The sequence below is a fragment of the Ambystoma mexicanum genome, chromosome 9, assembly GCF_040938575.1.
Source record: "Ambystoma mexicanum isolate Mex_15411 chromosome 9, UKY_AmexF1_1, whole genome shotgun sequence".
Taxonomy (NCBI): domain Eukaryota; kingdom Metazoa; phylum Chordata; class Amphibia; order Caudata; family Ambystomatidae; genus Ambystoma; species Ambystoma mexicanum.
Window position 1 is genome coordinate 1001658823 of NC_090931.1, and position 16071 is coordinate 1001674893.

General features: G+C 48.9%; 1 protein-coding gene across 6 annotated transcripts in view; it reads right to left on the reverse strand.

Moving 5' to 3' along the window:
• Positions 1 to 16071, reverse strand: part of GPR155 (G protein-coupled receptor 155) — a 1263615-nt gene that overhangs the window by 671286 nt on the left and 576258 nt on the right. For all 6 annotated transcript variants that reach the window (XM_069616249.1, XM_069616248.1, XM_069616250.1 and 3 more), the window contains one exon: positions 7306 to 7426. In XM_069616249.1, the coding sequence (XP_069472350.1) occupies positions 7306 to 7426 (121 nt within the window). The remainder of the gene's footprint in view (positions 1 to 7305; positions 7427 to 16071) is intronic.

A 16071-nucleotide genomic window follows, 5' to 3' on the forward strand; every position in this document is an offset into this window, starting at 1 on the left:
GTAACTGTTGTTCTCCAGCATGGGTCTGGCATGGATTCACATGCTCATGAAAATTCCCCGTCGTCAGGCTGGGAATCCTCGGTAAAGAAAAAATCAGCATCAGTTTCGTTTCTGATCTGTCTTTCGTAGTAGTAACCAATCACTGATCTCTGCGTCATACTGACCACAGCCAATGACTGCTATCTCCCTAAGCCCCGCCTCTGGCAGCCATCTTCAGATTTGGTAGCATGTGAAGTGGCAGTATGACCAAGTGAAGAGCCGCAGAGGGGTAGGCGGAGGGTTTGCATGTGAATCCATGCCAGACCCATGCTGGAGAACAACAGTTACAGGAAAGTAACTTGTTCCTTCTCCAGCATGGGGTCTGGCATGGATTCACATGCTCATGAATATAAGAATACATAGCAGTACACACATGCACAACCACGGGAGGTGTCAACAGGCTCAACATTAAGCAATACAACAACTCAACATTAAGCACACTTACCTCCTCACCAGGCTCACCTTAAGCGAACAGGTTGCGCAGCACTGCTTGGCCGACCCTGGACTCCTCCCTGGAATCCCGATCGACGCGGTAGAATCTCGTGAAGGTGTGCGTCGACCTCCACGTAGCAGCCCTGCAGATGTCCAGCAGGGGCACACCAGATAGGAACACCGTAGTAGCAGCGATCGCTCTGGTCGAATGGGCTCTCGGAAGGCCTGGCAGCGGTCGGTTAGCCAACCGGTGGCAGTGCATGATGCAGCCAGACAGCCATCTGGAAATAGAAGACTTCGAGAGAGCCTTCCCTTGATTCACAGGTCCAAAGTTCACAAACAGCTGTGATGTCCTCCGAAAACTCTTTGTGCGGTCCACGTAGAACTTCAGCGCTCTAGCCACATCCAGCGAGTGCAAAGTCCTCTCGGCCGGCGACGAAGGAGACGGGAAGAAAACAGGTAACACCAGGGGCTCGTTAAGATGGAAGTCCGACGGCACCGGGCATAAAGGAGGGATGCGTCCTAAGCACCACCCTCGAGGCATGGAAAGTCAAGTACAGTGCTTTGCAGGATAGGGCCTGGATCTCTCCCACTCGTCGTGCGGAGGTAATGGCCACCAGGAATGCAGTCTTCCATGACACAAACTTCATCAGTGCGGAGAGCATCGGCTCGAATGGGGGCCCCATGAGCCTAGTCAGCACCACGTTAAGTTCCCACGCCGGGGGCGGGGCCTTCACCGGCGGGAACGACCGGAACAGTCCTTTCATAAACTCTTTCACCAGTCGATGGGACCACAGGGACGTCCGTCCTGTGGTTCTGGTATATCTGGAGATCGCCGCCAGATGAATCTTAATGGAGGCATGGGCTAGCCCAGCCTTTGCCAGTGATAGCAGGTACGGCAGCACCTGAGGGGCCGTAATCCGTAGGGGGTTGATCTTCTGTGCTCGGCACCAGATAGAGAACCTCTTCCACTTGTGACCGTAGCTTTTGAGAGTCAAGGACGCCCTGGCCTTTGCAAGAACCTCTCTGCAGTCGGCCGGTATATCGTACCCTCCAAACTCTAGCGCTGCAGGAGCCAAGCCTGCAGGTTCAGCGACGCCGGGTCTTGGTGGAAGATGGCGCCTCCTTCTCTGGAGAGGAGATCCGCGTCCGCCGACAGCTGGATGGATGGGGACGTTGACAAGTCCAGAAGGTCCGGGAACCAGATCTGCCTCGGCCACGCCGGTGCGACGAGGATCATCCTGCACCGGGACCTCTTGAGCTGGTTGATGAGTCGAAGCAGCAACGGCAACAACGTATACAGGTATAGGCCGTCCCAGGGGAACGAGAACACATCGCCCATGCTTCTCAGCTGGGGAAACCTGCTGGCGAACCCCTGGCACTTCGAGCTCGTCGCTGTTGCGAACAGGTCGATTTGGGGTTTGCCCCATCGTCGGAAGAGTAGATCCACCTGATCCTGGCGCAGCTCCCACTCGTGACACACGCGCAGCTCCCTGCTGAGCGAGTCAGCGATTGTGTTTCTTTCTCCTGCCAGGTGGAAGGGAACCAGGAACATCCCCTGTGCGACCGCCCAGTGCCACAGATCCTGTGCCTCCTTGGATAGGGCTGGGGATCTGGTACCTCCCTGCTTCCGTATGTAAAACATTGTCGTGGTGTTGTCCGTGAAGATCCGCACCACCTTGCCCTTGAGCGACGGGAGGAACGATTTGAGAGCCCCGAACACGTCTCGGAGTTCCAGGATGTTGATGTGCAGGAGCCAGAGGCCTCTTGCGTGGAGATCTCCGGTGTGGGCGCCCCAACCTTCCAGGGAAGCGTCCGTCATCACCGTCTCCTGGTACGCCAGCGTCTGAAAGTCCTTGCCCGCCGTGAGGTGCGCTCGAACGCCCCACCACTGAATCGCCCGCCGGAACACCTCGTTGAGGGGGACCCTGTCTTCGAAGGTGCCCGTCGCCTGCATCCAACGGGCGTCGAGAAATTCTTGAAGAGGGCGCATCCCTAGTCTGCATAGGCGCACCAGGTAGATGCAAGAGGACATCATCCCCAGGAGGGACTTGATGGACCTCACCCTGGCCACGTCCGTGGCTAGCAGGCGCTGCACTTTGCCCAGAATGGTCTTCGTCCGTTCTTCCAACGGTGCTGCCAGGCGCCTCACTGTATCGAGCTTCGCTCCCAGAAACAGGGCCACCTGCGACGGCACCAGGTGGGACTTTGGGTAATTTATGGCGAATCCCAGGTCTGTGAGTAGCTGGACGGTCCTCGCAGTGTGTTCGACGGCGAGTTCCCTCGTCCTTGAGCGGATGAGCCAGTCGTCCAGGTAGGGGTAGACGTGAATCCCCTGCAGGCGCAGCCGCGCCGCCACAGGTGCTAGGCACTTGGTAAAGACCCTGGGGCCCGACTTCAATCCAAACGGCAGTGCTCTGAATTGGTAGTGGCGTCCCTGGACGACGAACCTGAGGAACTTTCGGTGACTTCTGAGGATGGGAACGTGGAAGTATGCATCCTCCAGGTCCAGCGACGATAGGAAGTCGCCTTCCTCCAGCTTTCCTAGCACGTGCTGGAGGGTGACCATCCTGAACTTTTGTGACCTGATGTATTTGTTCAAACAATGAAGGTCCAGGATGGGGCGCCAGCCGCCCCTCTTCTTCCTGACGAGGAAGTACCTTGAGTACACCCCAGAGCCCCGGAGCCTCTTCGGGACGGGCTCGATGGCGCCTTTCCTGAGCATCGCCCGTACTTCCAACAGCAGTTGCGGTACGTGATTTTCCTTCCTGGCCACAGGTGGAATGTGAGGGCACTTCTTCAGGAATTCGATAGAGTGTCCTCTTGCCGGGGTATCCAGCACCCAACGATCGGTGGATATGGACTTCCACACGCCGATGAACTTCGTCAGCCGGCCTCCCACCTGGGTGCTTCGGTGGGGGCCCGAGGCCACGGCCGGTTCAGTCCTGCTTGGAGGTGGTGGCCTTGCCGCCCTGGCCACCTTGCTGACGGCGGCGAGGTGCTCCCTGCTTGCCGCGACCCCTGTAGGCCTCCTGAGATGAGGAGCGTGCCGCCTGGCGGTAGGACGACGAGCCACCGCTGGATCCCTTGGAGGCCCCCTGTCTGCCTCCGGAGCTCCGAAAGGGTCGTCGTTGCTGAAGGGCTCCTAGGGCGTGAGCCCTCTCCGTGTCCGTCTTTATGGCTTGGAGGGATTCGTCCACCGCCTTCCCGAACAAGTTGCTGCCGTCAAACCGCATGTCCAACACCCTGGTCTGGACGTCCTGACGGAAGTCGGTCGCCCGGAGCCAAACCCGTCGTCGTAGGCAAACTCTGTTGCCCAGCTGGCAGAACCCGGTATCGGCAATATCGGTTGCCACCGTTATGGCGTGGTCTGACGCCACCTCACCTTCTTGAAGTATTTCCAGGGCCTCGGACCTCTTGTCGTCCGGTAGGAAGTCCAATATGGGGGCCAGCTTAAACCAGAGCTCCCTGTCCTAACGGGCCACGATCGCCAGGGCGTTGGCCGCTTTGATCGTCGTCGCCGCCGACAAAATGACCCGTCGCCCCATGGCGTCCAACTTCTTTCCCTCGCTGTCCGGAGGGGAATTCGATGTTGAGGCTCCTGACCCCACCGATTTCTTCTTCGCCGCCGCCGAGACGACCGAGTCTGGCGTTGGCTGGGCCCTGAGGCACAGGGGGGCGGTCTCAGGGACCCGGTACTTCTTCTCGTACCGGTCCCGTTTGGCTGGTGCCGTGGAGGGGTTCTTGAGTACCGACAGGCCCTCCTCCCAGATGTCATAGTTTAGAGGCACCGCGATGACAGTCTTCCTCTTGGCCTCCCGGCGCTGATAGAGGAAGCCTTCCTTTTTCTGCTCCTCCGGGCACAGCTGGAACAATTCGGACGCCCTGGCGATCATGGCGTGGAATGAGCCAATCTCGTCGGGCGGAGATGCCCGTGCGACGGGAGACCCGTTCCGTCGTCGTCGCCCTCAGAACCCGTCGTCGAACCCACCGCACCGTCATCTCCCGACTCGTGGGAGGATGAGGAGGGAACTGCAGGCCTTACGGGGGCGAGCGGAGGAGAGGGTTGGGTCCTCCGTCGTTTGTTCTGAGGACTTCCCCGACGGGCCAGGTTGTGGGTCCTCCGGCCTGGGCCGTGGTAATCTCGTCCTTATCTCAGAGCATAAGGACTGGATCGCAAACAAAATGGCCGCCGAGCTATCCTGAGGCCTAGGTTCCAGCTGCGCCGGAAGGGAAGGCTGCTCTTCCTCGCCATCGTCGTCTTCCTCGGGGATCTTCCTTGCGGGACCGAACCTTCTCGAATTGTACTTCGAGATTCCTTGTGACCTCGGTCAGTTCCCCTTCCAAGGCTGACTCCGAGCTCGAGGAGGCTACCGTGCCCCCCCCCCTTGTTCCATCATGGGGGCCATGACGATAGGCTGAAAAGAGGATTCCCTCCTTGGCGGCAGGGAAACTCTAGTCCCAAAGGCAGTCACCGCTGGCGGGGTCTCTGCCGGCTTGGCCAGAGTCGCCACGATCACCTCGATAGAGCCCTTCGCCTGCTGGGTAGGGGCCTTCACCACCTTAGGTGCGTCCTGGGCCTTCTCCTTAGGGGGAGGGGCGACGCCTCACTCCCCCTCTCCCGAGATCGTACGGGGCTTCTCCCGAAGCTTACCCGGGGTCTCAGACTTCCTCTTCCCCGAACCGGAGCACTGGCTTGTGGTTGACGGTGCCGGGGAAGGTGCGCCCTGCCTGGCGACCGAAGACACCGACCTCTCCGCGCTCCTGGAGCCAGCGGACTTGCGGCGCTTGGCCTGGTGTTGGACCCCCGTCACCGGGGCGCCCGCACAGGACTTAGAAGCCCGCTCGGACCCTTTCTTCTTCTTCTCACCCGTTGAGCCCTTCTCCAACCAGCTGGCGAGACGAGATCGACAGTCCCTCATGGTCCGCTCCGACAAGTTCTTGGAGAACTGGCAGTCCTTCTCTACATGAGTCTTGTCCCCATGAAGACAGTAGAGGCATCGCAAATGTTCGTCCTCAAACACATTCTGCAGCCCGCATCCAGGGCAGCTGCGAAACAGCTTGGGTCCGGGTGACGAACTCGCGTCCTGGGCCATCTCGAAGTAGGCCGCGAATCTTCTGGAATCCTCCAAGAGGTTGATTCGACGAAATCTTCACCCTTGAGGGGCATAGGAAAATCCTGCAACGGGTACCCGTTAACGGGAGTGGAAACGGTGGAGCTTGAGGCTCGATTAACCGAAAAAATGTGAAAATTCACCTGAAAAAGCGCAAAACACGCAGTAAAAGCTCGAGAGCTAAGCACGAGGACTCCAAACAATTGAACGTGCGGTAAAAATCTGAAGATGGCTGCCAGAGGCGGGGTTCAGGGAGATGGCAGTCATTGGCTGTGGTCAGTATGACGCAGAGATCAGTGATTGGTTACTACTACGAAAGACAGATCAGAAACGAAACTGATACTAATTTTTTCTTTACCGAGGATTCCCAGCCTGACGACGGGGAATATTCATGAGCATGTGAATCCATGCCAGACCCCATGCTGGAGAAATGTATTTTAGCACTCAGCATAGCCTTCTTATAAACAGATGAGGCTACACTGCATCGAACTTTAATCGCTAGCCAGTAGAGACTTCTGCCAATACCGGTACCTTTAATTCATTGTAGCTGTGAGAGTTCTAATTTCTTGGGTAAAGCAAGTCTAGTGCCGAGATGGCTTGGTTGTCATTTTACAGACCCCGACTGGAGCAATATGATTGACTGCTTCACAAGGCATTTGAATCAAAATGAGCCCCTGCCAGTGCTCTGGGCAACCCTCTGCGTCATCAGTTGTTAGTCTGCCAAGCTATTACAAAGGGTAAAGACCTTATGCAAATCAGTCTTGGTCGCACTCCAAAAGACAGTCCAGCCCAAACTGCTTGGTCACACATTCCTTCTGCACTAGACCGCAAGCACCCCCCAGAAATGTTTTGGCCTCACCGGGCGCCATCAGCGAGGTGTAGCTTGAATCACTAGACCCAGAGGCTAGGGGACCCACATGTGGGAGAGTTAAGCAAAGCAAAACAAAAGGAGCGATGGCTGGAAGGTTTTGAACCTCTTTTTATTCATTACAAAAGCAGTGCCTAAGCACAGGACAATGGGAGACAGGAGGAGGGGGAGATTGGAGAATATGGTATCAGAGTACATGCACAAGGCACGCTGATCACAACAGGAGAGGATCCCGATCAAAGGAAAAGTGGAAATAGCTCCAGATTTAATACGTTATCCAACTTACTAGTACACAGTTAAACACAATAGAATGCGGCACAAAATAAGTAAACCACATTAACGTACAAAACAGCAGGGAAAAAAATCTTGACGTTAAGAGCATCTTTTACGAATGTCTCCTCTACTTAGACAGCTGGCACTCACTCCCGTTGCTGCTGAAAACAGAGCTCTTGAAAGGATGTACTCATTTTGCATCACAGAGCAGATGCTTGTTAGCAGAGTACCTCTTAATATGTACCTACAAGAGCTCTGGCAGAGATTAAAGGTCTCTCTAGTTAAACCTAAACATTTACAATTGAAGAACTCCAGGTGCCACCTAAGGGGCATTTTACTTTAACTTGTCAAAATCAAGACTATCGTGTCTGACATTTTACACTTTGGAGAGATACTTTTTCAAATTTCTGCATCCAACAAAAAAAACACAGAAGCTTGCTACTTTTGAGCAGCGATGTATGAAAACGTTAAACATTTACCATATACAGTATGTCATTTGCATATGAATTACTCCAGTCTCATAGGACTATACATATTTTAGCATAACATTTAAGAAGTATTGGTTCATTGGTGACTTACCAGTCCATAAATAAGTACTGTAAAGTGAGGTATACAGTAAGATGAACACCAGGGTCTGTCCAATGCTGTTGCCTTCTTTAGTAACAAAGATCCAAATAATCATTCCAATGCAAACAATCAACTGTCAAAGAAAAAGAATAGAGATGAGTCAATCATTGTACGCGGTATGCGGTATTCATATATTACAATGCATCCGTTTGTAAATGTTAGGTCATTTTGTTAGAAGCAACTGTCAGCATAGTCAACTGCTATTCCTCCCCTCCTCAAAAACATGGGTCTTTAACTACCAAGCAAATGGATAGATTTTTGGCTGATTCAACCAAACAAACATACCATCCTTTTTTAATGAATCACAAGTGCTTTGGTAAAAAACGTTCAATTTAAAATGCTTTAATGGTTTTCTAACTTCACTCATAATCCACTCAATGCTAATTTATGCTCAAATCTGGACATTAATCAATGTCCCATACATCTTAGCATGGGTCCATTATGCTTTATTTTTGCAAATCGCATTTACACATCTTTTGACCACTGAGTGCTGCATTAATACTTAGCATATGTCATGCTTATGAACAAAAAAATCCAACAGAAAAACATGATTTCATGTGTTGGAGCGAAGGATTCACAACAAGCAGGGCAAATCAGAGGGCCAAGCGTGCAAGCATACTCTAAAATACACCATTGCCTAAACAAAGTTTTGGGAAATGTTGCAGATCACATAGGTCTTGCCAATGCCCAAATTTAATCGTGGCCAATTACAAACGACTCTTTCAGCATGCAGAAGGCACACCTACTAGAACAATTGCGTGGTTCTGGATAACAAAACTGTTACAAATAATCATGTTTGGAATTTTTTTCAATCTTTCTGAGAAGCATGGCACTTTTTGAAGTAGGTAAACAGAGGAAATCCATGGAAACTTGGCAGCTATGTGCTAACCTTTTAACATCTGCAGAAATCATTTTCTGCCTGGTGAGGTTGGCCATGCAATTCAAACCATTTCTCATCCCCTACTGTTGGACCAGTAAGTTGATATATTTGGTGTCTTAAAGTTATTATGCGTTTTCATAGAGAATTAAACAACAACATGCAAGAGCCATAGTAAAGGACTCCCTCACCTCTGGCATCTTCCCAGATGCCTTCAAAATAGCGCATTGTCAAGCTACTTCTAAAAAAGGCATCTCTTGACCCCCAAGAATTACAGGCCGATCTCCAACACCAGATTTCTAGCGAAACTCAATGACCGATAGCATACTCCCAGCTCAACTGCTTTGTAGAACCCAACTGTCTCCTTGACCCTGCACAATCAGGCTTCAGACCACGACATGGAACAGAAACCACTCTGATCTCGATTTGGGATAATCTCAAGGTCACTGCAGATTCTGAAGGATGTGCAGCACTAATTCTTCTCGATCTCTCTGCAGCCTTTGACACGGTTAACCACTCAATCCTCCTTGACCGCTTCCACTCCCTAGGAATCCGTGGCACTGCTCTCAAATGGATCGCCTCCTTCCTCAGCAACAGGAAACAAATACCCTCCTCTCCTCTTTTGTCTCTACTGCACGCTCGGTGAACACGGAGTACTCCAAGGCGCATGCCTATCTGCTCTCCTGTTCAACCTCTATATGACCACTGTACCAGGAATCATCCACCCGCACATTTCCCGTTACAACTACGCTGAGGATACCCAAATTATCCTAAGAATTCCCAAGTCATGCACCAACCCACATCCCAACCTTGAAGCTTGTCTCCGTGATATTGACCAATGGACGACAATACACCCTGATAAAACTGAAATCATGGTGTGTAGCAAAACTGCCCTTCTGCCACATCCACTCCCATGGTCCTCGTCCCATGGTCCTCGTCCCTGGGCCCCCCCTCCCCCTCCCCCCCAATCCAATATAGTGAAAAACCTAGGCTGCTCTATGGACTCAGGCCTAACCTTCTCCTGTCAGATCAACAACTTGTCAAAATGCTGTCACTAGCACCTCAAACTTCTCAGATGCATTTTTCCCTACCTCTCCTACCCGAACAGACTGGCCGCAGTTATGTCTATTGTGATGTCAAAACTGGACTATGCTAACTCCCTATACCTAGAAGCACTGGCATACCAACTCAACAAATTCAAAAGAGCGCAAAACGCTGCCGCAAAACTGCTCCTCGCCTTGGGTCAAAGAGACCAAATCTCACCAGCTCTCTGAACCCTCCACTGGCTCCCAGTCAGACGAAGGGCCACCGTCAAGACCCTATGCACCAATCACCGAGCAGTGCACAAGACCACTCCAATTTACCGACAAGAAAAGATAAAACCCTACCTCCCATCTCGCACCCTAAGATCAAGCACTGCACTCCTAGTGATTCCTACATCTAACTCTGTCAGGATCGGAGGATCCGCCTTCTCAACCTTAGCCCCAACTTTGTGGAACTCACCCCCCACACATATTCGACACGCCCAAGACTATATGACCTTCCGCAAAGCTCTAAAAATGGCTCTTTCCATAATGCCTACCACAACTATCTGAGGCGACTGAGCCCTTGCAACCCGATGACAAATGCTCAATGAGATCCTGAGCAATGACGCAACTGAATACGCTTTAAGTCACTACTAAGCAAACACATGCTTGAAATCCGGAATAGCAAACCCGTTAGATCATAACTCCACCCAAATACTCACCTCCCATATCAGTATGGTTACTCTACACCACACAATTAGAGTGCAGCTACACCCCTCAATCAATTTCGGCCTAGTTGCTCACATGCAAACACTACCCCATGAACACCTCATCATTCTAATAAAACGCAGCTACATCCCATGACAAACCAGCCTAGATGCAAACATAAGCGCCCTACAATGGCCTAACACTGCCAGAACCCAGTCTTGGTGTCCATCCTAAAGACTGCACGTATTCAACTGATATCAATACCACCACACCTAATGCTAGGATGCTGCTACCATCAGGCAATTGCATCAGCTGCACACAGCTAGTGCACCCAAGCACCCTTTGACACCTTACTTGCTCAACTGTCATGGACCACGGTCCCCGAGGGCATTCAACCTACTAGCGCTTTGAGGTCATACCAATGATATATAGAGCGCTATATAAATGCCAAATAACATAACAGACTGAAGTTGGGTTCGTCCTTCACAAAACCAAGACCATTGCCTGCAGCAAATCATGCTGCTCCGACCATTGTGGTTTAACCTCTATTGGCTACTCATGGACAACAGTGTCTAAAATGGTTAAAATCCTACATAGCATCTGGGATGAGGACATGTATAAGAGTTTGAATGTTGAAGTTGTCCTGAAACCTTTTTTTTTTAAGCTCAAAGTCCTAACTTCCAGCAAATCAGAACTAGAGTTCTGTGGTGGCAGGATCATATGGAGATACTCTGAATGCCCTTCATAGTCAGCTACCCAACAAATGAAGTGATAGCAATGAATCCAAAAGACTGCAGAGTAACAATTCTTAAGTAAATAAAACCCTGCAGCTTCCCTCCATCAGGCCTTTCATTTGCTTTTGACAGCTTCCGAAAATCACAAAGTAAACCACCCCTGACCTCCAAGGATCAGGTAATTTTGGTTATAAATAGGCTTTCCGTGAAATCTGATCAACACCGGAAAAACACCCCCTGGAAGAAAAGGTGCCTTCTAGGTTTAAACTGAAAAACACTTTCCTATATCCCAGTGGTGCTTTATTGTGAGCAGGGATGGGAGGATGTTTGGGGGTGAAGGAGTGGCTGGAGAGGGGGCTTGGCAGTCAATAAGAAAAGGGCCCTACTTCCCCCATGTATACTTGTTTGCTTTCTCCCATTGCTTCCCCACCTGTCCCCTGACCTTATTAAATGTTACATCGTTTTCTTTGTAACGTAAAAACATTTGTATTCATATTTGGTCAGAGATATTTTGAGGAATTGTAGACAAATTTGAGCCATTTTTGTGGTTGATGATTCACATCTTAAAATTGGCTAAAATTCCTCAGAGTAGTCCTTGACTACTGGAAAATATGTGTATTTACAACATTGGTTTAACATGGATTTTTCAGCATCTCGGTTTGTGGCTACAGATCCTCTGTGTATGTGTTTCTGTGTGGAAGAGCGCTGAAAGGTTTCAGCTGCCCGTCAGCTTTAAAAGGAAAGCTGTGCGAGTCTTCAATGTACGAGGCTGGCATGTAGCCACAGATTCACAATCACGTTCCAACCTACTGTGCTTCTCTTGAGCACCGGCACCCAGCAGCCAATCGGAAGCTGCAGGCCCCATAATTACTACGTAGCACTTTCTTTCTTCAAGGAGAGTTTTAAAATTAGGAGCGATTTATAAATGATGGTTCATTTAAGGGACAATTTTTTTGGACAAGACATTTGTAACCTTTCCATGTAAAGAAATGCAAATGGGCATTTAATTCTGAAAGCACAAGTTTGTCGCCTAAATCTACGCCGTCCTCCAGGCAAATGTAACAGAACAGTTTAAAACTAACTACATTATTTTCAGAATGCAATACTTCCATCACATCTTAGATTAAACCTGCGTGTGTCAAACACAAACAAGTAACCCTTTCACACATTAGATTTTGTTATAAGCCTTTCAAAACCCAAAGGCAATTTCTAGTCTTTTGCTGAATTGCATTTTGGTATTTATAGTCTCTCAGTCAAGATGGGGGGCAGGGAGAGGGGGAATTCACAATTGCACTATTTTTCCCTACTATAGGTCTATAAGGATTTATATATGTGTGTGAATACTTTACTATAATATAAGTACTTTTCATTTATTGGAACATTTCCTCTCTGAGGTAATTTTTCTGGCGTTAATTACTTTTCTTTTAAAGTCAAATGCTCGTTTCTCTTGCACACTTTCTTCTAAGGGGAACTACATTTGTATATTTCAGGTTAAGATATGTTCACTTACTGTGAGTATATTCATGGGTGCCAGCTTTTGATTTTCGATATGGGTACAAAGGTTCCCACACAGAGTAAAGCGAGAGAGCCAAGCTCATCCCAAGTCAAAACAACACATTTTAAAGCACATGTTTCAGCAAGAATAGGAAAAATGATTTACTGGAAGGTATAAACATAAAACTTCCCAACAACAATCACCTAACCTGCTGAGTTGCCTTTTCAACATTCTGCTATAGGATTCCCCTGATATTCTCACACCCAAGAAACTTTTTTGGCCTGCTCACCCCCTCCAGTCAAGCCTCAGGGGGTACATTAATGAGACTCCCTTCACATTTCTTAGTGAGCAGCACTTGATAAACAGTTATTATGTGTTTGGTGTTTATTTCTTTTGACGGTCAAAATAATCCTCATCTCCACCAAAGCGAGTTAGATATTACTGGATTAGCACATACATCTTTATTCTCTGGAAAGTGTTCATAACGTCTTGTTCTGAGACATTAACATACTTATACACGCAATGAAACAATAAAAGAATATGTGTTATTGCACTGGAAAAAACGTATCTTTTTTTTAAGCGGGCAAACGGGAAAACACTGATGAACAAAGATTCTGAACATTTTTGAAAACACTGGAAAAAACATCACCAGAAGTGAAAAAGAATAATCCCCTAAAACGGGAAACCCTAGTTATAAACACCCAATCGAAAAAGGGGATTGGCTACGCTAGAAGAATAATCGGGGTTGTGCGATAGATGTTCTTAATCACAGTAAACCTATTTTCTGCTGCGTTAATATAAAAGAAGATACAGAAACAGATATCTATTTGGAACTGGAGCCCACCAGATATTTTATGTAGACAGCTACCTGTGATAGGAAAATGTAGAATTTGTGTTGGAAAAAAATCAGCCAGGAGTCTCAGGTGTACGTTCCAAGTTGCTTTATTTTTCAGGATGACTGGTTACTGGATGCACAGAGAACACCCACCAGACAGACCATCACATCCAGCTTTCAGGCACCAACCAACTAACAGAACATTCTCTCTAGCAATGCTCATAACATTCCATTCAAAAATCCAACAGTTATGCCATTTGTTCACAATATCACAAATTGCCAGGATGCAAAACCTCCCTCACACAGAGACACATGTACAACCACATACAGGATACAACACCTCCCTCCTTTGCATGCACATGGCCACATGCATCATAAGACTCCTCACTTCTTCTACGCTAAAACTCCACAAGAGGACTACCTATGTACTCACCCAGCAAGCACTCACCCACAAAAAGAATACAGAGGAAACCGAAAGGGGAGGATGAACCTCCGGAGGGGTCACCCTCTTGTAGAATATGCAAAATGTGCATGGCCATGTGGACCATCTAAAGGATGCAACACACCAGTGAGACTACTACATAAACAGGACTGCATGACAGACTCAACACAAGAAATACACAGAGGCAAGTGTAGTGACATAAGCCTCTCCTCATATTAGAGGTTGATGGCAGAATGAAAAATAAATAAACCATAGTCATGGCAGTAAGGAACCGTCATGTGTAGGCACCCATTGTGCCCCCTACGGGGTAGAAAAGCAGCATATGCAATACCATGACATGTCCACGACCATGACATGAATTCCACTCAAATATGTAACCTAGCCTATCCCGGACAAGGCCTATTAGTAGAATGCAGTCCATAAACAACAGGAGGCACTCAGTGCGTTAGAAGCCTGTTTAACCTCTATTGGCTTTACATTTGCAAAGCAGCCTGCTAGTGAGGTATGTTTTAATGTTACTTTTCATTTATGAACTTATATAATCATTCTTTAAAGAAAACCATTTAGAAGCTTGATTGCTTAATCAAATATACAGGCACACATATATGACTTAGTACCGGCAAGCACAATGCTGTGCCATGTTAGCAATGACGTGGCTAGAGCTCAGAGCACCAAGCTATAATTTGATATAGCTATGAGACAATTTCACCAGAGCGTCTTGTCATTGAAGCATCGTACTAGGGACTAAGGATAACAGCCAATTTGGGCACCTGGCAGAAGATTGAGAACAAGAGAGACTAATCAGCACCTGGCAAACTAATATGACACCAGATTCTAAGAATGGCTATTGCAGCCTGTGGTGACGGGGAGGTGTCTTTGTAGGATGTTTATATAGATCATAAACGGGAGGCAGGTTTTAATGTCAGGTATGAAATGTTTCCATTATAAGCTAAGGAACTGCCCATCAAGTGATATGTAAGTTAATATTTAGGGGGTTTCCATTTAGGCCTTATATTAATGTCATGAAAAGGCCATCTTTGGAAGAATTTTGAATTTTTTTGGGCAGAATTTTGAAAATGGAAATAGTTAAATATGTTTGCGTTATTTGCCGAAATTATAGCGCTGCATCATTGCGCTTCGGGGCAGCCTTTTGCCTCATTGTTCCTGCTGCCTTGCACATTAATAAGGCGATTTTGGTGTTTCTCCTGCCTGCATTTGTTTGAAGCATGTGGTTCTTTCATCATGGCCGCCCAGGCCTTCTCTCCTTTGGAGGCATTGTTGCTGGAGCCAAAGGCTTCCATCCTGCTCAGTGATTGGTGGGCGAGTTGGCTTTTCTTCACCAACGTCAAACCGGCAGGCTTTTAGCCGGCCCACTGTCTCAAAGGCCCACCTCTAAGGCCCTGTCAGCCTCCCTGTCCACCTTCAGGCTGCTTGATGAGACTTTATGTCATAGTCTAACCCTCCCTGAGGCTGCTCCCCCCCCACGACTATTGGACTACCATGACTCATACCATTATCTCCATGGGTTAGTTTCCTCCTCGTTTTCCCTGTACTTCCTTTCTTGGCGGGTACGCTCAGCTCTCCCTGTTATGTACTCATTTTAAGTTGTTTCTGCACCCACCTTTACCATCCGACTCCCACTTTAACTCCTTAATCTACTGGGCCCTCATTTAACTGAAAGGTCAAACCTGTGTGTATTTTGCATTTGAATGAAGTCAAACTTGGGCACATTTTGCATTTAACTTTGGCCATTGATTGTAACCTGCTAGCCCAGTGATTGTTCTATACTGCTGTACTTACTTACTCCTCCATCTGCCTCCTCTCTTCCCACACATGGCGCTGTCTCTCCCATCTATTCTAACTTCTTCTCTATCAACTATCCTTCCCTTCTTACTAAGTCTGGAAAGAAGAAGTTTAAACCTCAAACCCAGGTCTCCCTATTGCTGATACCTACACCAGCGCCTCTTCCAGACAGACCCTCACTGACCTCCTCTTTGTTGTTCCTTTGCCGGATCTATGGACCCCCCCATATGATCCCTGTGCTCTGTCCTGTCTCCTCCTCTCCCATAAATGGTGGACTTGTTGGGAAGTCCTCATGGCTTCCTTCGACTCCTCCAGAGTCATCCTTAATATCTACTAAATGGCACTGTTCTGGTCCAAGGTCCTCAGGCCAATCTCCTCTTCGATAGGCGGTTCCCTCGCCTCATCAACTTCCTTTCTTCTCCTGCTGTCCCCTCCTCTCATTCCTTGGCTACCTTGCCTACTCTTCACTCCTCCTCTGCCCCTCTTCAGGGTACCTCCACAACTCTGCAGGGCGTACCTCTGATCTGTACCCCTCCCCCAAAGGTCTTTAAGGCTGGCAACCTTCTTCATCTTGCCACTGTCAACTCCCGCTCTGCTGTCAAACATTCCTCTGACATCTGCCACCTCCTTGAAGAACTGGACCTTGATGTCCTTTGTCTCACGGATACAGGTTCACGGCCAGCTCTGTCACAAGCTTTGACACTCTCCTCCCTGATGGCTACAAGATCCTCTCTGCACCCAGATCCACTAAGCCCGGAGGGGGCGCAGCCCTGATCTTTCCTGAGTGGATTTCTGCCAC